At 51.8% G+C, this 21804-nt stretch overlaps 9 protein-coding genes across 9 annotated transcripts; 1 reads left to right on the top strand and 8 right to left on the bottom strand.

Annotated features, from left to right (window-relative positions):
* Positions 1 to 129: 129 nt before the first annotated feature.
* On the top strand, positions 130 to 549 carry OCT1_1 (Mitochondrial intermediate peptidase; the record flags this gene model as incomplete). Its single annotated transcript, XM_066118367.1, has 1 exon — positions 130 to 549. The coding sequence occupies one exon, from the start codon at positions 130 to 132 to the stop codon at positions 547 to 549; it is 420 nt and encodes a 139-aa protein (XP_065976971.1).
* Positions 550 to 1262: 713 nt separating this feature from the next.
* J3458_004698 (uncharacterized protein) lies at positions 1263 to 1865 on the bottom strand (the record flags this gene model as incomplete). Its single annotated transcript, XM_066118366.1, has 1 exon — positions 1263 to 1865. One exon carries the CDS (start codon positions 1863 to 1865, stop codon positions 1263 to 1265), a length of 603 nt encoding a protein of 200 aa, XP_065976970.1.
* Positions 1866 to 2163: 298 nt separating this feature from the next.
* On the bottom strand, positions 2164 to 3416 carry J3458_004697 (uncharacterized protein; the record flags this gene model as incomplete). Its single annotated transcript, XM_007809154.2, has 2 exons — positions 2164 to 2799; positions 2859 to 3416. The coding sequence occupies 2 exons, from the start codon at positions 3414 to 3416 to the stop codon at positions 2164 to 2166; spliced, it is 1194 nt and encodes a 397-aa protein (XP_007807345.2).
* A 4374-nt stretch (positions 3417 to 7790) lies between these two features.
* J3458_004696 (uncharacterized protein) lies at positions 7791 to 9183 on the bottom strand (the record flags this gene model as incomplete). Its single annotated transcript, XM_007809155.2, has 3 exons — positions 7791 to 7855; positions 7941 to 8100; positions 8170 to 9183. 3 exons carry the CDS (start codon positions 9181 to 9183, stop codon positions 7791 to 7793), a joined length of 1239 nt encoding a protein of 412 aa, XP_007807346.2.
* Positions 9184 to 9197: 14 nt separating this feature from the next.
* On the bottom strand, positions 9198 to 9515 carry J3458_004695 (uncharacterized protein; the record flags this gene model as incomplete). The annotated part of the gene is made up of 1 exon (XM_066118365.1): positions 9198 to 9515. One exon carries the CDS (start codon positions 9513 to 9515, stop codon positions 9198 to 9200), a length of 318 nt encoding a protein of 105 aa, XP_065976969.1.
* A 60-nt stretch (positions 9516 to 9575) lies between these two features.
* On the bottom strand, positions 9576 to 10271 carry J3458_004694 (uncharacterized protein; the record flags this gene model as incomplete). Its single annotated transcript, XM_066118364.1, has 1 exon — positions 9576 to 10271. The coding sequence occupies one exon, from the start codon at positions 10269 to 10271 to the stop codon at positions 9576 to 9578; it is 696 nt and encodes a 231-aa protein (XP_065976968.1).
* A 200-nt stretch (positions 10272 to 10471) lies between these two features.
* J3458_004693 (uncharacterized protein) lies at positions 10472 to 11497 on the bottom strand (the record flags this gene model as incomplete). Its single annotated transcript, XM_066118363.1, has 3 exons — positions 10472 to 10821; positions 10884 to 11241; positions 11375 to 11497. The coding sequence occupies 3 exons, from the start codon at positions 11495 to 11497 to the stop codon at positions 10472 to 10474; spliced, it is 831 nt and encodes a 276-aa protein (XP_065976967.1).
* Positions 11498 to 11995: 498 nt separating this feature from the next.
* On the bottom strand, positions 11996 to 14477 carry J3458_004692 (uncharacterized protein; the record flags this gene model as incomplete). Its single annotated transcript, XM_066118362.1, has 2 exons — positions 11996 to 12430; positions 12492 to 14477. The coding sequence occupies 2 exons, from the start codon at positions 14475 to 14477 to the stop codon at positions 11996 to 11998; spliced, it is 2421 nt and encodes an 806-aa protein (XP_065976966.1).
* Positions 14478 to 17439: 2962 nt separating this feature from the next.
* On the bottom strand, positions 17440 to 21204 carry J3458_004691 (uncharacterized protein). Its single transcript, XM_007809157.2, has 3 exons — positions 20582 to 21204; positions 20042 to 20505; positions 17440 to 19889 (listed from the first exon to the last, which is right to left on the bottom strand). The coding sequence occupies exons 2-3, from the start codon at positions 20490 to 20492 to the stop codon at positions 18742 to 18744; spliced, it is 1599 nt and encodes a 532-aa protein (XP_007807348.1). The 5' UTR covers positions 20493 to 20505; positions 20582 to 21204; the 3' UTR covers positions 17440 to 18741.
* Between the last annotated feature and the right edge of the window lie 600 nt (positions 21205 to 21804).

Raw genomic sequence — 21804 nt, 5'->3', positions numbered from 1 at the left:
ACCGTCCTCTCCCTCTTCGCCCGCCACTGGAAGACGGACCGCCCTCTCTCGTACGACCTTGTCCAAGAGCGTATTACTCTCTCTAAACGTTTCGAAGGAATCGACACGGAGCACCAAATCATTCTTGCAATGCTCGACCAAGCGTACCACTCTCCCCAAGTGACTAACCTCTCGTTTGACTCAACTCGCATCTTCCACGAAATTCAGCACAAATTTGCCCACGGGCCCAAAGACCCCCCCGGAACAAGCTGGCAAGGCTTCTTTGGTCACTTGCACTCGTACGGAAGCACGTACTACAGCTACCTCTTTGACCGGGTTCTCGCAGAGCGTGTGTGGCGGATTGTTTTCAAAGGCGGCGATGACCAAGCCGCCATAAGTAGGGAGAATGGCGAGCGTCTGAAGCAGAATTTGTTGAAATGGGGCGGGGGTCGAGATCCCTGGAGATGCCTGTCAGACACATTGAAGGACGAGAGGCTGGCTGCTGGCGATGAGGAGTCAATGGCTCTGGTGGGTAGCTGGGGTATAAAGGATCACCATCAAAGTTCATAAAGGAATGTAGATTCCGCCCAGAGCGCACGTGTCGCAATCGGAGATTCCGTCTCCTGATGAGAACGCATCGGTTCTTGGAGGGTCAAAACACGTCCTCATTTGTGCCGTCCTGGATTGGTTGGAGGCATTCAGTATCGATCGATACCAGCATGCAGACGGGAGGGAAGTCGGGCACCACCACGTCTTTCGTCTTTCCCTTTCCAACTTGACATTGTGGGAAGAAGGCTCTCACTCGACAGACGTGTCCTGCTTCCAAATAGTCCAAAAAGCTCGTCCTTCCTAATATGTAGGACGGTAATCGTGCTACATCCCGGAATATATTGCACTATATTAACGTGTACTTGTCAATAGGCGAGTTTTATCTTGTCACGGACGGTACACGATGCGGAACTTACGACATTGGTGGCCTCACATCTTCCATGGTATGATGCATTATATGCTCATTGGGCAACGAAGCACAGACCCGCATGCAGGAACGTATGAAGTCATTCAGTTACGAATATAATTCAGCTTGATCAAACATCGAGTTCAAATGATTCATATTCTCATAAACATCTTGCCATACTATCTTACAAGGGTATATTAGTTCTGCATATCCGCCTTCATCTTCCATCCCCTTCATCCTTTCATAAACATGTAATTCCGACCGCTATTTGCTCGTCAAAGCAAACCAACCGGGAAAACAAGAAGAAAGCTTCATCAATTGTTCGAACTCATACAGCTTTTGTAGCAACTCGCTGCATTATTGTCAACGGCTGTCTCTCAGTCAGATGTGACAAAGATAATTTCCTGCCATTTGACAACATTGGGTCATTTTCGTTGCCGTACATGTCCAAACTGCTTTTAGTAGTCTCAACAGGTGTGACGAACGAGTCCGTATACTCTTTATCCGATCCATCTTCTGCCGTTGTTCCAGAATCTTCAATGCCTAAATTGGTATACCCAAATCCAGGAGCTGCTAGATGTCGTCGCTCATCATCCTCATCATAGTCAAAAACCGACACCTCACCAAGGGACCTGTCAAGTGACGGTGACTCGCTTTGATCTGCGTTGGTGTATACCATGCTTTTGCTCATGACCTGGATTTGACGTCCCAAACTTCTTACCCGGGCTTCAAGAGCCTCACGTGCTGAACGCTCCGTTTCAAAAAGAGCCATCAGGTTTGTGTAATGCTCAAATGTGAGTGATCCATGACGGCTCCTTGATGTGGCATCTAATCCGCGTGGTGCCGCCACAAAGTTTGGGCGAGCCTCTCCATCAACCGGCGACAGAATTGTTGCGCGGGGAGTTGAGTCGCTAATGTCCCCAAATGTCATTTTGGACGCATCAGAATGTCTAGTAGATGGTCGGCTCGTGCTCTGCCGATGCTCATCAGCAAGGGAAAAGTCACCAGGTTGTATTCTCATCGAATGTATGATATGGTCGGGAGTCTGAAGCTGCGCTTGTCGCGGTCCCCCCGACGAACGCATCTGCGTAGTGGATGGCTGACGCAGGGCCGGAATGCTTTGTCCAAGTTGAAGAACAATGCTCTCCAGTCGGCTCATGCGTGTCTCGAGGCTACTAACTCTACTGTCCAGGCTGAGACGCTCAGCAGCTCCTGCAGGCTCCCCTATTTTAGTAGGAGTTCGGCGTCTGTACCTCCTTTGTCTCGACTGCTTCCATCAGAACAATCTGCTCGGGTGTCACGGCGCGTTGCTCGGTAGAAGAGGTTAACTCTTCAGCATCACCCGAGAGCAACTGCCTGATTTCCTCGTCTGCCGTTGTGGAGGTTGGCGACATAAACGGAGCGGCATAGCTTTCCCTCCAGTACCGAATTTCGGCACTGCGACGTCGAACGACTCCTTGCGACGCAAGTTCAAGACTGGGCATAACTGACAGACTCCTCGAACGGCGCTTCAGGCCATGGGCCTCACTTGAAATTGCACGTCCAATCTCACTAGGATCATCACCAAGGCCAGCCTTTCGAGTTCCTCGGTCTTGAGAACTGGCAGGTCGGGGGGACAGTCCTGTAAGCTTTGATCCGCCAGCCCATCCAGGACTTTCCAGGTTCGTTGAGGGCTCAAAGACGGCAAAATTCTTGTCAGACATTCTGATATCTGCATTGATGGAGTTTCGAACACTTGTAATGGCCATGACATCCTCAGGGCCAATGGAATGAGAATGGAGAGCGCGGTCGAATTCGGTAATGGGCATTGAGAAGGACCGTTTTGGTTCGATGCTCATTTGGTTTGATCGCTCCCATGGCGGATCCTGGTGCCGCCACATTAGCTTACTCCTAGACGCATGAACTTGGCAGGAAATTAACGTACGCTTCTATGCTGCTTATTAGATAAAAGTGTAGAAGCGTCAGAGGGCTTCCAATCAGGCGTGCCTGCCTTTTCATTGGTCTCTGACTTCTTCTTCCGGCCGAACAGTTTGCCTAATGCTGACCGAATAGTGGACTTTTTCCGCTGAGCTTTGCTGGACTTGCTAGCTTTGCTGTGTCTGCTGTCTTCTTGATCTGATATCCGCGTAAATCGGTCATGTTGGCTGAGAGAAGACTTTCGCAAGGTGGATGCTCGTCGAGGCGCTGAAAGTGTGTGCTGCTGCTGGCGTGTAATCAAGGGGTCTATATTTCCAGCAGAAACGGCTCTAAAGTGAGAGGTTTTATAACTCTGGCTACTGCTGGTGGGCTCTTGAGGTATCAAATGGGAGTCACTTGAAGCTTCGTCGGCATTTCTAGCTACCATGTCTGTCTGGTCTCGCATGGGGAACTCCTCATCCATAGGATCAGGGATAGGAATTGGTCCAGAGATCTGGCCCCGGATAGACTTGGATGCAGCTCGAGGCTTTTGGCCATTGCCACCAGTAGCAGGCTTCCACGGCATGGTGTAGGAAAGGGACTGTGCCGGCGACCCAAGGGATGACTAGCAAAGACGAAGAGATGGAGGTAGACAAATTCCTCGGGCGCCTGCCAGTAAGAGATAGGACGTAGATGAAGCACGGAAATTCAGGGCCTGGTAATTAATCTGCTGACAAGAGAAAGAGAAGACCAAACAGGCAGTTCTATGTTCAGCCGACAGTCAATGAGGAGTTCCTATCTCACCATGCCACATGGTACAAAGAATACCCAGGGGTCTTGATGAGGAGAAACGCGGATAACACGAGCAGACAAGCCCGAGAAGCAGGAGCGAACAAACAAGAGCAAGAATAAAGAGTTCAAAAGGCGAGCAATCGAGCAATGCTGGTCAAAGAGGAAAGAATCTACACCAGGCGAGCAAAGAGTCGTGGCGTCATGATTGAAAACCGAACATGAATGAAACGGCAAGGCATCTGGCGATGCGCCTCTGGTGGGCTCTGGCTCTCAGCGCGATTCTTGGTTGTTGTTGTGGCCGTGGTCGTGTTCGTGGTATGTTCATGATGGTGTTGTGTACTTGGTCCCAGTCGAACCAACGGCCAAAACAAACCAAGGAGTCGTCAACCAGAAGCTACGGTTTCAAGGGAAAAGGAGAGTGGTGCAGAACGCGGCTCGCCAGTTATGCACCTAGTGGTTACTTAAGTATATGGGCTATGCCACCGGATGAATTGCAGTCGAGGGGCACAATTGCCATTGGACAAGGCAGGCTGAAGAAGGGAAAGAGTGAAACATGGCTGCCACGTCTCCAGGCACGACAGGCATGTTGAGATGCAGACGAGGACCGGTTGACACGCCAGGCTATGCCGAGCCATACCAAATGGCATGAAGGCCGTGGCGTGGGCCTGCAGGAGTCGCATAGTACTAAGCACGTTAATACGTACAGGTAACTCGATAATAAATGAAATAGGCGTTGCACCAAGGAGGTGTGCGGGCTTGAGTGGGTTTGGGCTGGAGAATGATGGCTGCATGACCGTGATGAGCGTGCCAGAACAGCCAAGAATGGGTCACGAACGAATCAAGGACTGTGAAAGTGGAGGCAAATGAGGCAAAACTCGGAGGATAGCCTGAGTGTCAAGTGTCTCGACTAAAGCAATAGGCACTGACTGGCGCGCCGAGCTATGAAGTCACCAAGGCCAGCCATATCGAGCGGGTTGCAACCATGGGCGGAGAGCGAACGAGGGGGGTCGAGAGAGGGTCAAGGGTCAATCGAGCGCATCGATTCATGGTCGTTTCTGGCGTCTTGGGCTGACAGGGTTGCGCCAGGTACCACAGCCCAGCAGGACGTAGGCGGGGGGGTCCCCTCAGCCGGCGCCCATGTTCGACGTCGACGATGATGTTGATGGATGGATGGATGGTAAGTGGTGGACGAAGTCCGAGTCGGAATGTTGTCGAGAGAGAATGCAGCGAGTTGAGATTTGAACAACACACTCATTCACTTTCACGCGGCCACTGGGGCCAAAAGTGCACAAGACATCAACACGGTCATCGCTCCTTCCTCTTGGGGGCCACGCAGTCTTCCTCTCGCCTCTGCATCTCTGTCATCTGTCCATGTCTCTTCCTCCTCTGTTTACTACTTCCCTCATCAATTCTTGGTCTGCGGCGTGCACCAACGTCAGAAAAAAAATACATACACATGCATGTCTTCCTCAAACGGTCCACTACGTCGAACGTGCGGTCCAAATCCCACGGCGATACCCCTCGAATGTGCATTGCTAGGACATTGCAGACGAGGCTCTGTGTTTCCGTCGTGCTGGATCGAGGGGCCATCTTATCGAAACGGACATCAGACCCCCGTGGCCTTGGGCTCCAGCTACTGTGCAAAACAGAACAATGTCAACCCGCGTACGGAGTTGGGAGTACTAGAGGGGCACAGCATTGCAGATCCTCCGATCGCCATGTCTCACTCACTCAGGACCAAACCCGCTCACTGTGCCATCAACAAAATGCATGTCTCTCAGTCGCGTATAGGATCCCACTACGTCCCGAATTTTCCAAATTCCCTCCAACGGGCATCATCCTTGCAGTGTCCCCCATTCCAGCATCCAGGGTCTCCCGCGAGCCGGTCACTGGTGACATCCCCCCGTCGCTCGCCAACAATGACGAACACCTTGCTCCGTACAATACCCCGTCAAGATGCCCGGCATCCAAGGGTACCACAAAGACGTGCTGTACCAACAAAGTACGGAGTACGTACCACAGCATCGACCAAAAAAAAAAAAGATTAAAAGGATCTTCCGGGTTTACATGCATACAGACAATAATGGCGGTGGCGCAAAATGTCCCGGGCTGGGATCCCGTTTCCCGCCTCACATAATAATATCTAGGAAGTATACTAGACCATCTGCAGCATTGCGGAAACCGACATACGTGTCCATACACGTGCATTGATTGATTACCCATCAGCGTCTTTGCATTGAACAAAGCCTCACTTGTCCCCTTGTTCGCCCGGGCTCCCCGAGGCTGACCTTTGGTTCAAAGGTTAATATTAGTCGCTGCTGGCGCCAAGGTCTAACGGGCACCCCCATTCATTCATTCATTCATTCACCTCTCAGCTTTGTGCCTGGAGGCCATGCACAGTTGGTCCTTCTGATAGGATACAGACTGCGTTGCGGGTGGATTTGTTTTGGCGCAGCGTCCTGGCCTGTTCGAGATGTGTGCCTACGGTATGTGCTTGGGTCACATTTCGGGTGGGCTATCTCACATCCCAAGTTGCGTGTCATTGTCGAGAGGAATTCGCAGCATAATCATAACTCGACGGCCAGGTTGGTCGGTCCGGAGGTCCATGCTCACCATCCTGGCGCAGTCAGTCCCGTGATTGGGTGCCCCACATCCCGTCGCGAATAGCGCATCTCGACTCTCAATTGTATCAAACATTGTATCTCACCAGCTCGGCGCCCCTAGTCATGTCCTCGACGTACATACATACATGCATACCATACACAGCACAGTACAGATAGGCGAATGTCACGCAAACCCACCAATCTGTCTTGACTTTTGTCCAGGCACACAGGGACACCCTGGTCATGACCATCTACTCACCACATCATGTTTACGACTTGGAACCAGAAAGATTGCCCGTCAGTCATCAATTTACGCCAAAAGCAGACTTATACAACATTCACCTAGTGCCATTGATGGCGACCATCATCGCCCTCACTTACATATGTACAACGGAACACACAGCTTGACACGGCGTGAGAAAGGGGTATTCCCCCATCGTTATGCCGGAATTTCCACCAACCGCCAAATGGAATACACGTCCAGTTTACAATTCGTAAGCTGCCTGGACGTCTCGTTTGCCAACACGACCCACGTTCTACATTGTCGCTGCGAGAATCAAACGTCACAGCCAACCCTACGCTGACGTGCAGCCTGCCTCGGGTTTGCGACCCCGTGTGCTTGGCCTCGTGGCTGAGCATTTTTTTTACGAGCTCTAACACTCTTTGCTGCATGACACAAATTACCCGGTGTTCTAAAAAGGAAATCATATTCAACAAGGGAGAGGTTATGCCATTTCAGAATTCAAGTGCATTAGATACAGTAGTTGCGATTACGGACCTGCAGCCGGGCCAGTTACCAACGTCAAGGCCAACCACGGGCGTTGGATGTAAAGCGTCAAGTGCCATCAACTTGCATTTATTCATGCTCTTTGCCCTTCTTTACACGATTGGTATATGGTGCTACAGCTAGTACTCCCACCATCCCTGACTACCCAGGTAGTTGTCTCTATGTAGTACGCAGTCAATCGACCAAATCCACCCATTCTCAACACCAACTCCCGTCTCAGACTACAGTAGTACAATGCAATCATCGACCCGTATGACAAACTCCCCCACCCTTTTTGAAGAACAATATTCTCCTTCCCGTCATGAGACGACTCCCGCACGTCCCGTTCCACAGCGAACACCACCTGAAACCAAACTAGGGAATCCCTTCTCCCGGCTCACACCCACCCCTTGCCGGTTTTCCAGAACCTGGAATCCAGTGTCCGATCAACTGGTTCTGTCGCTTGGCCACCCATTGCAAACATACCCTTTGTCTTTCCGCATTTGGATGTAATTTTCCCCCGTTTCAGTCAAGCCTAAGGGAACTACACCTCCTTGCGACGCCATGCGAGTCGGGCCATTAGTTGCCAATGGAAGATATGTCAGGATACCGAAGGTCGGCGTTATCTTCGAGGAATTCCATCCATTTTTTGAGAAAGTTGCTTCCCTAATGTTTGGGTCAGTACACTTCTGCCCATAAAGTACCTGCAGACGCTTGGGACTGAAGCTTGCTTCTTCCTCCCCACACCCAGACCGTCGTCTGGAGTTGATTCACGACGACCACATCGATGTCGGACTTCTTACCTCTTTACGGTCTCCGAGTCTCCAATTATAGTGAGCGATCGCCTCGGACGAGTCATGGCCACTGCAACAAAGGTTAGGGTGGTTTCGTGCACAATATGACGACTGCGGTTACAGTGGGCTGGGGAAGAAGAGGGGGCTAAACTCACCGTTTAATCTTCTCTTTTCACCAAGGAACCCTACTTCACCGTCGGGATTGCTTCGCACGAGGCTGACGATGACCGCCTCCTTCTCGCGGCCTTGGAACCCATCCACACTGCCTAGTTCTATGCCCGGGAACCTTTCTTTCAAGGGCGCTAGCACGCCCAGCTAGCTCATGCACGCACGTCAGATCTCTTTCTTCCGGAAGTCAACAATCGGGCTTATAAATGATCTTACCTGAGCATTATATGGGGTTACGATGGCAATGTCCTCCGGACGAACGCCCGCGCCAACCAACCGTCCCGCATGCTGCATTACCAATGCTGCTTCCATCTCGTTGCTCTTGCTCTCACTATGTAAACTGCCTTTCCCTTTCTTGGGATTGTCCTTATCGTCTTCCTCATTTTGCTCCGGGAAATCACCCCCTTGGGTGTCGATAAAAATAAGCGGCGCGCTTGTGTCTTCGTTATCTTGGACCCCGTATTCTAAATCTTTCAGGAGTCTGGCTTTGACGGCATCTGCTGCAACGAGTTTCGACCCGTATAGCTCCTCTGAAGGAAACCGCATAATCTCTTCATGCATTCGATACTGCGTTGTAAGCATCCTCTTGATGCTTGGGCCGTGCAGCGCCAGCACTCTGTCAAAGAGCGTCGTCTCAAGAGTCATGCCCTTGATAACTGGGAGGCTTTCATCCTTGGGCCTCGGGTTTGCCTTTGAATTGAGTGACTTGATTGTTGGGGGTAACTGTAAATGATCCCCCGCGCAGACAGCTTTTCTCGCAGACAGCAGTGGTACCCAGCATTGCGCCTCCAGCGCCTGACTGGCCTCGTCAATAATGACGACGTCAAACTCCTCGTTGCGTAGTTGAAAGCCTCCGGAACCATGTAGTGTGGCTAGAACAACTTTGCTGCCGCCGATGAGGTTGCTCACGCATTTGCGCTCCCGCTCACGATACTCCTTTCGTAGTTGTTTGAGATCAGAGTAGATTTCTCGTCGTTCCTTGCCGCTTTTCGTCTTCTTGACCGACGCTTGTTTGGAGTCCATTTCCGCCCTTACATCTTTGACTATGGCCCCTGCTTCCGATGTATTGGTGAGGACATCTAAAGAGTGGTGGAGGACAGAAGGGAGCAGGCGCGCCGGGTGGCCTAGTCGGAGAATGGGGAGTTTATGAGGTGAGAGGCGCTCCACGATGTTGTCGACGGAAATGTTGGAAGGGCCGCACACGAGGATTCTCTGCTTTCGTTTGACCATTTGCAGAATGAGCTCTATGAGGGTGTGCGTCTTGCCAGTCTGGTACAAGTTAGCATTGCCTCCTCGAAGATGGTGTATTGCGTTGTGTAGTGATGCTTTACTCCTGGTGGACCGTGGATTAGAGCAATCTCCCTCGAGGCCAACGCAAATCGAATCGCATCCTTTTGTGAGTCGTTCAAGGTAGGATCAATCCATTCAAGATGGCCAAGCTGAGAATCCTTTGATAAATCCTGGGGGAGAGGCGACGGGCTAGAAAGACCAAACAGAACTCTCATAAGGCTCGAATACTCGGCCTCGACCATGCCCTGCAGCTTTTCCATGGTCTGGTTCATACTGTCGCCACATGTCAATAAGAATCGGAGAAAATTTTGACGCTCACGACGCAAAGGTCCTCACCGTTTATACGTCACCTCATCCGCCAATTTGACCAACCACACCCTCCCCGGAAGCGAAACCTCGTCCTTGCCATCATCCAAAGCCACATGGACGAACCCCCTCTGCACCTTGGTCACAACCCCCCTCGAGCCCTTCCTCTCCAAGTCCCTGACTTCTCTCTTCTTAGCACTGCCGGCGGGCTGCTCGGCCACCAGGACTATGTCGCCTGTCCGGATGCCATGTTCAGGCAGCTCTCCCGTGGTGGATGTAGCACTGTCAGGACCCAGCTCGAGAACAGTCTTGCCTCCCAAGCCTGTCCGCTGAGAGGAAACCACCAGATTGGTGATGGCTAGCCCTGCGCGTTGTAGGCCGGCAGGGCTGTGGTTTGAGATGAGTTGGCTGGTCTCGTCGACTTCGCTCTTGAGCTCTCTGTCGAGGAGGGCGAGCTGGGTGCTTGCAAAGGATGGGACGTCGACGGCATCTTTGGACGGCATTGCTGGTTTCTTTATGCACCCGACGGAGACCTTGGCCACGGGGGGGTTTGGTTTAATCTCCTTGGGCGCAAGCAAGCGATGGGCTGGTGCTGGTGCTGGTGCTGGTGGTGGAGGGGCACTGAAGCTCAGTTTGGGAACCCCACCACGAAGCAGAAGCACAAGCTCCAATGTCTCAAGCTCGCGCTCCCGCTCTGTGGCCGTCAACCGCGTGTGTAACATGACATGATCCCCACTCAACTGGTTTTCTGCGGCCAAAGACAAAAACAACTTCGCATGAAGCACAAATATATAGCAGGTATCAAGATATCAACATGCAGCTGGCGGATAATATAATGCGTGCCCAATGTTAACCATCATGGATCGGGTCGTGTCATCCAACCAACCCGCTGGCCGCGCCTACATCCAACCCAGAGCGCAATTTACAGCTCTTCATCAGACGGATGAATAACAATGACAACCACCAACGAAGCCAGCATGATGGCCAGCGCAACTAGTGCAATCAATATAATCGTCCCGCGACTGGCCGGAAATTTCCCCTTAATCACCCACTCCTGTCCGCGAAAGTACCTCCTAGCTCCCAGCAGCAGCGTGAGGATGCTGATGCCGAGAAATGCCGAGCCCAGCGGTTTGCCCAGGCGTCGAAGAGTAGCACTGTCAGAGTTCCTATTGCCGTCGGATATCGTTGTGTTGAGCCGGAAGAGTTGTGTAACAGCTATGCCGATTGATGCAAACGCCAGGGACGTGCGTAACCAGGCGAGGAACGTTCTTTCTGCGCGCACACACGACATTAGACAGGCTGGCCGCAAGTTTGGGCTACGAGTGACGGCATACCTAGCGCAAGGTGGTCTCGTGCAACGCTTCCTTTATTTTCCAACTCGATGGACTGCAAGGTCCCCAGCTTTCGTCTCACCCACGACCTGGATTCCCTTTCAGGACTTTGATTCGGGGCATCTTCCCCGGGACGGTCTGCCGTGGCCGGCCGTGATCGTCTTGAGTATATAGATGGCCTGGAGCGAGTCGCCCCGGCCATATAAAGCGCCTGGTAATTCTGCCCTGATCCCCGGGACACAATGCCCGTCATTTCATCGGGCGCGGGCTCATCCTCGCTCGTCGCAATAGCCTGAGACGACAGCTGTCGAGTAAGTTGTGCCGGGTTTGTACTCATGGTATCGGCTCGATCGCGGCCACTCTATAGGTGTGTTGCCGGTATGTCAACCAACGCCCATAGCTCTCGGCGACAGCTGTCCGTTTACGGAGTGCTGAGACAAGGCGGGGAAAAAAAAGGAAAAAAGAAAAGAAAAGAAAAGACAACTTTCACCCACCTCGAGAATCTCATTGATGCGCTCGGTCGTCGACTGCCGCCGGAAAGACACACTGCGGGACCGAGCTGTTGGCCTACCAGCGCCTCCATCTGCGCTCCTCTGCGAGCTTGGATTGTCGCCCATGGCTTGCCGACAGGGACCTCACGTCTCTTGGAAATCGATAGTCGTTCTCATGAGCTTGCGTGTGGGCACGGCTTCGTCCCTGGAAGCGTTCCAACGTTGGTTGGCGGCCCTGTGATTGGCGAGGCGGATCTCCGTAGATGCAAGATGGGAAGCTCGGCTCTTGGGGGCATGGCGTGCTTCGAGGGCCACGTCGCGTGCGTCTGGGCAACTAGTTAGATGGTCCGTTGACGCTCTCCATCTGCAAGCTTATTTGCCGGTGTCAGCCGATGCGATCTGCTTGGTCCGCGTATGGTGGGGGCTGCATCGCGGCTGAATGATTCGACGTCATGTCAATGCTCACACAGCTGTCATTGAGCAATCAACCTGGGACACAGTATTTTTTTTTTTTTGCTCTTTGCCAGAATCAGGTCATCTTGTATCTTTCTCCTTCTTTTATCTATTGTATGTTTGTATAGCTTATGAGCGGTGGCTGTTCATTGCCTAAACCACAACCGGCCTTTACGATGCGCATGAATCCGTCAGAATTGACTTGTATAATGCCACCGCAGTTAGGCGCTGGCCGGCAGAATCCCATATGGAGTGACAGGGCACAACGGCAAAAGGTATCTCAACATCATCGCTGCCTTTGTGCCCCCACAGACTCTCCGCCCTGCGTAAATCAACGTACCCAAGGTAAGGCAACGGGTTTGCAGCAGCAAAATTCATCACATTGGGCTGTAGCTTGTGTATCGAGGCCCAGTACATTGCGCCAAGCTCGCGTTCCAACACTCTAAACTCGGCTGATCCATCCTGACTGGCGCCAGAGTAGGCCATCGTGGTGTACACAATATGGCTTTCACCAGCCTTGACAATCAGATGCCAGCTCTGCCAGCCATCGCTGCCAACGGTGCCAGCAGTCGGCAAATATATCAACTCAACAGAGCCGACCTCGATCTGCTTGAGCCCCGTTGTGAGCATGCCACTCAACAAGGGATCCTCTCGGCAGACTCTCAACCTCAGCTGCAAACAGCGGTGGAATACTTAAGGCAGGTTCATTCTGTTGCCGCAACGTGTACACAGACCAGTCCGGAATAGATGGATAAGATGTCTTTGTTTCCGTGGCCCCCAGCGCCTGGAACTGTTGATTATACCTCAAATCCCAAGGATCAGGCCCATTATCGTCGTCATCGTCGTTACAATCTGGCGAGCCATGTGCGAACTTCCAAGCTTGTCCAGCAAGCACGGCACTCTCCTGTGCGTCATTCTCACAGTGCTGACGAGCAAAGTAGGCCACGGCGCTACTCCAGCACTGAACCTTCATTTCAGCTCCGATCCTCCATAAATGTTGGAGAGAAAGCACTATCTGATCTCGCAGTAATGTCTTTGATGCAATAGGTAGCGCCATGGATGCCGGTATAAGCGGGATTTGTCCTGCAATAATCACTGACCTCAAACTCGTCGGCTCACCGTCCACGGAGACAGCAGTCTCAATAGCTTGACTGTAGGGTCCAATATTGGCGGGTGCCCAATAGGACCTAGACTGAACATGAAGCCCATTTCTTGCGACCTTGGCGTTGGCAACGGGTGCTGTGATATACATGACAATATTTCTGTCTTGCGGCAGAAGATCTCCGCTGGATATTGTAATTCTCGAGGGTGGATTTGGCTTTGTGAATAACTTTCCATACTCGCTGTTAATTTTTGAAAAATCAGCCATGTTACGAAGGAGAATGAGTACGCTTGTAATTCGGCTTGATTCTAGCCCGTTTGTCGAGAGTAGCGACTTGATCTTGTCAACCACATTGATGGTCTCATTCTGAATACATGGTCCGGTTGCCGATGGATCTGCAACGACAAACCAATGCAGGGTGTCCGCGTCTGCTCTGAATTGGACGTCAGACTCCGGGAGGAGCTTCGAGGTGCCGAAGCCAGCGGCTTGTTTAACGGGAGTAGTCTGGTCCAAAGCATCCGCAACCGACTGGAAGCTCGCCTCCAGCAGCGCGGGCTCACGAACCGAAGACGGCGTTTCCTGCTCATGCACAGCTTTATCTTCAAGCTTTGCTCCGCGAAGCATCAACCAAGTGGACCCTCCACCCTCAGCAATCACCTTCCTGCCATCATCGGGAACAGTAATGCGTTTCTTGAACAGTATATCCGGCCCATCCACCACGATAGTCTCAAACTCACCGCCCTCGCCAAGCGATGCACCCTCAGCAGCGCCAAACTTCCTCAGGGAAGACTTTACCCTCCTCACGCCAGTTTCGCTCGTCACCGTCTCCCACAGGTGATGCTCATTCAGGCCCGCGCTCGCAACCTTGATGATCCTGGCCTCTACCCCAGCAGTGGCCATGTCCCTCAATAGCTGGGCCTCATCGGCTGGAGTCCCCGGCACGGATGGCAAGATCGGATACTTCCACAGATACGATAGCGGCGTAAGTCCGAGCCGCAGCGCCACTGACTCGACTCTCGTCCGTTGATATGTCGACAGGATTGCGCCAGAGCAAAGCGCGTTCGCTTCTGGATGACGAACCAGAACAGCCCGCAGCAGGGGTAGCATGGACTCGGTTTCGTCACCGGAAGCAGCCGATCCTTGCCTATGGGCCGATGTGTAGTCATAGTCTCGTTCATGGCGAACGGCACTGCCAACAATGGGCTGGCGGTAGAGCGGGAGACCTGTCGCAGAGGCGTAGAGTGGGATGATCTCGTGTCCAACGGTCTGGTACATGAAACTGTTCAAGTCCCTTTCCGGAGCAGACCATGCAGCAGCGTCATGGTGATCTGTTGTTGCTGATGCCGAGTCTACATAATACCGGCCCGGCTCAATGATACGAACGGCAGTAGAGGAGGAGGAGGAGGAGGAGGAGGAGGAGTCTGCACTGATAGGAAAGAGATTCGCCAAGGCGACGATGCGGTGACCATGGTGGATGCAGTGGAGGAGGCTGTAGAAACTGTCTTTCCCACCCGATATCAGGGCAATTACACTAAGCTTCTCGCCGGACATTATAGGAATGTACTGGCGGCCGAGGCGCGTGGAGTTATGGCCGACAGTTGACTGTCATTGTTTGTTCGAAGCTCACTTTTTGCATTTTGCATATTGCACCTGACTTCTGTGTCATTGCGGTCGTGAGTGGATCCCCACGTGGTGTGCGTGCTTGCCTGTTTCATGCAAGACGAGGGCATTTGCACGTTATTTTTTTTTTCTTTTTGGCTTACACATCATGGCGGAGGAGATGGGGAGGAAAAAATTACAAATAAATAAATTCGAAATCGTAGTGGCTATGAAGTACCTCGCCGAGTATTCATGCATTTATGCAATGCCTTGGAGAGCAACGAGCCCATGAGTCGAGACTGCTTATCGCCGACAGGACCCATCTCCATGTCCAAAAATTCGCTGGCATCGCATAAGAATCATCTCCGCCAGCAACCATGATTATATTATGTATTTATTCACCGATACACTTGCGCAACAGTGCAATAATGCAAACAGAATCCGACGGTGTGGCTAATGGGACTCGTTTCAAACACAGGCAGTTCTTATGCAGAATCCCAATTCCCATCGCTCGGTGCCCCTCTCCCCGCCCCATTATTGACAGCTGCCACCAAACCTTTCTTGTATGATGCTTCGTACCACGAGCGACCTCACACGATTCAAGCCAGAGTTTGAGAGAGGCTGGAACAGAGAGCTACCATGTTCAGTGCCAAGTCTCCTCATGCCCAGGCTGCATGCTTTGGTCTAACAGGTTGCCGGTTTGGTACTGCGTACACGCCACGGCCTCGTCGAGTCAGGAAAGTCATCCATTGACAATGCACAAATGGTATGGTAATACTGCTACTACGACTACTAGTATACGACTACTGCCACTACTCTATACGGCGCTTGTACGGAGTATATGAGTAAAATAAGGACGACATCTCAACCTCGACGTGGGTTACAAACTTCTGCACACGGGCTGTATGGTGACAGATCTCTTGTCAATGCGCCCTGAAGTAGCGAGCCAACTCTAGACTAACAACGCCTGCAGTCAAAAAGTATACATATGTTTTTCATTTGTGTCATTCAATGCGTGCCACCAGTACTGCATGGACATATCATGGAGAGATGCCTGGCGGGTGAGTCCTGTACCGACCCAAAGACCCGAGGCAATAGCGAACTAAAAGCTAATTCAACTGCCGATATTACCAGCATCGTGCGTGCGCCGGCACTGGTGTATGTACTCAGTGTGGTTGTATCGGCTGGGGGGGTGGCAAACTAATAAAAAGCAAAAGAAGAAGAAAAAGTGATAGACATGGCATTGCCCAGGTGTTCATCACCACTCGCACCACCTCGCCAAGGAGGGAAGAAAAACAAATTGGTCATAGCACCGGGGAAGCTGAAGGGATGGTCCGGCTCGGCCAACTCGACTCTTCTGTCTGTACTCCGTACATTTGGCGCAAGTTATTACAAGGTGGTCTGTCTACTCAGTACTACTCTGTTCCTCCGTTCCCTGTTTGCCACGGGACAGGGTCTCGGAGACATGGCTGGCACGGACATTCGTCCAACCATCTTCCAACCAGTAGTGTGCCTGGTTCCTGGGGCTCATGCACGAAGCTTAGATTGGCAGGGTCTTCGTCCCAAGCTTCGTGATTCTGTCTCTCCGATGGAGAACCATCCACAGGCACGGAATAATACCCTTCTACTCTCATGGGGGAGGGGGGTACACGCACATATACCGAGTATACACACACACCCTATTTCCATCCATCCAGGGAACAAAAAAAAAACGAAATACTACCACCGGAAGCGAGTTCCGTTAAAAAGTGATGAGTTCTTCATGGGACGTTGGGTGCACAACGCCCAAACACCACGAGGAAATTGAGTGGTTCCCAGGCCTACAGGGCGTAATGTTGCAATACGTCCCAATACGGAGGACAAACCACGATGTAACGGTAAGACCGTTTGACGTGCCCGATACAGAGTATTATGGAATATATACTAATACCCAGCACAGAGTACAGAGCGGTTGGCTACTAAGAACGCCCTGGCGGACGGTCGAGAACAGACATGCCGGACGCCTGTGGCCTTCCAGAAGGTCATAGTACTGGCAATTCGCTTTTGTATATTGGCTTCGTAGCCACGACATGACGGTCGCAGCCATGATCAACACCACGACTATGTACTGTACTTCCGGATTGTATTGTACAATTATACTCCGTATGGACTGCGGACTACGGAATCCAGAACTCGCACAGAGGACCCTGGCAACAGCTTCGGCCGATACAAGACTCCGTCGTGTCCGTCTACGAGGGAATCGTCAAATTTAGCAATATCGCCAATGGAGCCGCAGCCAAACGAAGAGCACGGCTCCCGGCTCACTGCCGAGTTTTCCTTTCCTCCGGGCTCCGTATGGACAGGACATTACGAGATTTCCATATTTTCTCAGGCACGGGCACCTGGGCAATTTTGCCTCTGTTTGTATGCATGTACATGTGTTGTACTCGGCCGCCGCCTCTAGGGAAATGCGAAATTTGCAATAACCCTCACGCCTAAAGCGAGCATGGGTTTGTCGCCTAGTTTGCCCAAGCACGCACTCCATAGCCTAGTAAAACGAGCCCGAGGTCCCGCCTTTCTATATAATTTCTTCTCTTTTCTTTTTGGGAAAGGCGCCAGCGGATATTGACCACGGCCTGGTCGGCACGCGGCTGTTGTATCGTTGTACTCCGTACGTTGTAGCCTCGTCTCCAAAAAAGAAAACAAAAAGAAGCTGATGCCTCCAGCTTTTTTTCTGGAGCCAGGCAGCATTGTGAAGCGGCTTCTCCACCGGTACGGCCCTCTCCTTCGCAGGAAATGGGGGGCCCCCTGGGCGATACTCGACGATATTTTGAGTCGGAGGCTATGCTGGAATCAGCAAAATCTGTACCCACAACCCTGGTGGTGGATCGTCTTAACAAGCTGCCAAATGGATGCCCCCAAGCCGTGGTGTCGGGTCATGGACCACATGGAGGTCATGGCTTTCAAGGCGGAAGGCTGAGGATCCCCATCTTCATCTCGACTAATGCCCAGCATTAGCTGGTCCAAGGCAAAGGTAAGGATGAACACCCATGCTCTCAGGACATGCATGGAGTGGGTTCTCCGCCGCCCAGGCTTCGAATAGTACTAGACATAACGACGACGACACGGCCATGGGTGGGCTACGAGTCGTGGGTTTTGAAACCAGGAATAGTTGGCGCGAACTACTGGCTCGTTCCCCTCCTCGTCTAATGATCAGGGCCTTGGGCGATGCAGGCCGAGTCTATCGGCTGCGGACGATTGGGAGACGAAGCTTTTCTCACCCTTGCGTTGCAAGATTCTACCCCTCTACCCTTGTCCACTCCGTATTGTAAACAGATGGAGAAGGACAAGGGAAACCGGTCCTCGACCCGTACAAGCGAGAAGCAAAAAAAAGATCGGATCGAGGAGACAAACACACACACACACGAATTTATTTCACCAGTCGTGGAAGGACAGCCTTAGATTGGGGCAGCAGAGTCAATTTTAGTTAAATATTGCAGTAAAGTTCTAAATGCTGTACAGATGTACGACAGGATGTGTGTGACCTGGGGAGTCGTGACTTGTGACCAGCACATTGATATCACCAACTAGCTGATCGAGTAATAATAAAAGAGCAATGCTCGGCTGAAACAAGCAGTCAAGAAGAATCGAAGGCAAAAAAAAAAAAAAAAAAAAAAAAAAAAAAAAACTCATGAAGGTGGCAGGGCGAAAACACCCAACCGCCGATTCACAGTTGTGTCCAAGTCGTTCCAAGCAAAGAAAGGCTCCGCTCCTCCCGACTTGTCAAGGATTACAACGAGCGTAAAGAAAGCGACAAAAAGCTGCCCAACTGAGCCAGGCATGTCTTCCCAAGCATCCTCGGCAAATTGCAAAAACCGCCACGCACGCCAGTTCCTTTTGATCCAAGATGTACCCCAACTTGTCCGGTCCAAGCATTCTGTAAAATAAAACTTTTTTTCGGTCATGATGCAGCGTCGAAATGAATCACTTTGTCCTCCCGAGAAACGGTGTCAACAAGAAGTGTTGAAATTGATACAAGAATCGAAAGTGTAAATGCAGGTCATAAAAACGCTTGTTGCTGTGCAAATGTTGTCTCCAGCCGTCTACCGAGGCGTACCCTACCTGACCAAGCACACGACAACAAAATGTGTCCTGGCAGCAAGAGAGAAGTGTGAAAAAAAAAGAGATGTCGAAAAAATAGCCTGAAGCTAGAAAGAATAAGCCAATGTCAAGAGACTTATTCAAAACGCTTTCGCTTCTTCTTGCCATTATCGCTAGCCTCTTCGGATGATAGCTCGCTTGCACTCCCAGGAACCTCAGACGCAATTTGGAAGAGAACCTTGCCGTAGTTGGCATAGTCTTCTACTGAAGGGGGGGCGACCATACCAGCCTCGTACGCAGAAGGGTCAGGGTTATCAATAATGTTCATGACAATAGCACCTCCACTGGCGTGAGTGCGGGCATGCTGAGCGAGGTTGTCGCTTCGAGAGAACTTCTTGCCACACTCATTGCATTCAAAAGGCTTCTCCTGAGTGTGAAGGGATCGGTAGTGACGCTTCAAGTGTTCTTGACGACGGAATCTTCGGTTGCACAAATCACAAACGAAAGTCTTGGAAGGATCCTCCGTAAGTGATTGCTTGCGACCCCGTCGGTTGGTGGGAACTGGCAGTGGAGCAGAGGGTGTGTCGGCTTCACCAGAAGAGTGCGACTCAGAAGGGACTGGCGAGGCCTGTTCAGACTGCTCCTCAGCCTCCGCAGTCTGGTTATCCGCAGCAGCAGTGTTCATGACAGGTTCCCCACTTCGACTATCCTTCTCGTTCTTACTGTTCTTCTTCTGACGCTTATCCTTGTGGCCGTCGTCGACAGCTTCGACGCTTGAGGGAGGGCTGGGTGACGCGAACTGAAACGTATCGTTCTCGTCAAAGCTGAAATCCTCGTCGGCAATAAAGCTACCGTGTCCCAAGGAAACAACGGATGACCCGGTGCACGCACGGGGCCGGGATCCTTCACCTGGCTTGACCAAGTTGGAAAGATCGTCCTCAGACTCGAAATCGGAGAGCTCCTCAAACGCCGGCAAACCACTAGCAATAGCAGGGCTAAAGTCAAATGCGGGCTGGGAAAGGACAGTGTCTAGGGCACTCTGCTCTGAGGAGCTACCCTCTTCCTCCCCAATAGGATTGAGGGTAAATTCTGGGGCAAGGCTTGGGTTTGAAGTGGCAGAAACGGTCAGGTTGCGAGGATCGCAGAAGTCGACGTCGTTCTCAGCAGAAACCGATCTGGCGTACGGTGCAGGTGATGGCGACAGAGATGGGCAAGAAATGTTTGACAGGTCGCTAGTGGTGCTGCTAAACGAGGGAACCCTGGACGGCTGAGAGTGAATGAAAACTACCAATAATAATTAGGCACTGGGACTTATGCAGATCCAACATGCAACATCAAACAGATAACCATGGCGTTTGAAGGAAAAATCAAACGGCGTGACAGGCGTAGAAAGAATTTATCAAACACAAAAAAAAGTGGACCGAGCTTGTACTCACCAGGTGTCATGGGAGGTGAGTCGCAACTGGCCCAATCTAGGATTGAGCTCTCGATTGATTCAAATCCGGATTTCACACCAACAAAACCATCCAGACCCGAGAACATGGGGTTCAATGGGGTCTGCAGCACTTCATAGCTCTTGGGGCTGCCAACAGCACTGCCAGAAGTGGACAGTGGCGGTGTGGAGGGAAAGTATGAGTTGTCCCCAAATTCCGTTTCCAACATGACGGCTGGCTTGAAGCCGTTCGGTGGCGGCGATCCCGTGGGAGTCAAGACGGCCGGGCCGTTGCTGAAGAGAGTTGGCGGCTGTGAGCAAGATGAACCGGGTCTGGAGCAGACAGGAGATGCGGGAGCCACGGCTTGGTACAAGCCCAGCTTTTGCTGAGCAAAGTTGGTCTTGGTGAAGACAGCGTTTTGCTGAGCTGTTTGAGGCATCGTGTTTGAGTCCATTTTGAAATACAGACTACATTATGGGAAGATGGATTAGCTGCCAACAGATCGTAATACCTCAATTTGGTCTTCCAAAAATCCAGGCTTACCAAAGGCAGCAAAATGTGCTTTTTTTGTGTGTACTTTTGTTAGCTTTTTTTTGTGGTTCGTCGTTTATATTAAAATAATTGGTACTATGGCGTGTATAATATCGTGTGCTGTCGTATCGTGAATCGATTAAGTATTGTAATGTACAGTTGCAAGAGCTGGCAATGCTTGGTCAAAGGACGGCAGTGCGGTGATCCTCGGGTTCTTCGACAATGAATGGACGGCAGACAACTTGATCAGATCAAGAAGCTGACTGTTGATTAGTGACTCGGCACGGTTGAGGATGTTGTACACGGCAACTCTTCATCCAGACTGGTGCAAGACAACAGACAGACAAGAGTATATCCAGAGGGCACGAGTGGTTTGTAAATGAGAGGACTGGAATCTCGTCCGAGGTGGGTGAGATGTTCCAAGTTGAAGTATAAAGGCGCGAGACCACAAGAAGGGAAAAGGAAGAACCGAGAGGGTATTGAATAAAAGAACACACAAAGATCAAAAAGCACCAGATCCGACCAGGTTGTCGATCAACGAGAAACCAAGTCCAAGGTGGTGACGGGGTCCGTGAGGCATAAGTACGAGGTCGAGCCCGAGATCAACACCAGTGCCATCCAAAGAGTCGACCGACGCCGATAGGCGTGGTTCAAGTGGAAACGTCCCAAAGTTGCCTCCACGCTTGTCTCACTCGCCAAGTTGACCGGGGTGGGCAGAGCGGGCCTCTGGCTAGGGTCCGTCGCGCGGGCAAGGCGGCACAGGTTTCCTAAGAACTACACCCTTGTCAGCGGGAGTGTGTCTGGGGTGGGCAGATTGAAGACAGAGAGAGAAAGGATGGAAGCCCGAGCTCGTACCAGCGCGCAGTCAAGAGATGGTGTGTGGGTAACTGGGGGCCTGAGGGCCAAAGTACCTGGGTGCTGCTGGGCTTGGACCAACGACGATGAGGAATGTCGGCGCGCGTACAATGTACATACGGTACGGTGTATGGTACGGAGTGCCTTCTTTTTTTTCGTCCCGACACTCCTCGTACCTTGGGGGAGGCGTGGGTGATGGAGGATGGTGAGTGGTGTGGCTCTGCCCGGGTAGAAAATGGTGCGTTGGTGGTGGTGGAGGGTCGAGAGTCGAGGGTCGAGGACAGTTGAGGGTCAGTGGACGACACGATGGGAGGGCCACTGGGCGTGTGGATGTAAAGCTGGATTTGGCTTCTGGCTTGAGAGGTGCGCGTCAGGTTGGA

The sequence above is a fragment of the Metarhizium acridum genome (genome assembly GCF_019434415.1).
Source record: "Metarhizium acridum strain ARSEF 324 chromosome Unknown scaffold_29, whole genome shotgun sequence".
Taxonomy (NCBI): domain Eukaryota; kingdom Fungi; phylum Ascomycota; class Sordariomycetes; order Hypocreales; family Clavicipitaceae; genus Metarhizium; species Metarhizium acridum.
Note: the sequence above shows the minus strand (reverse complement) of the source record. Positions and strands in the feature narration are given on the sequence as shown.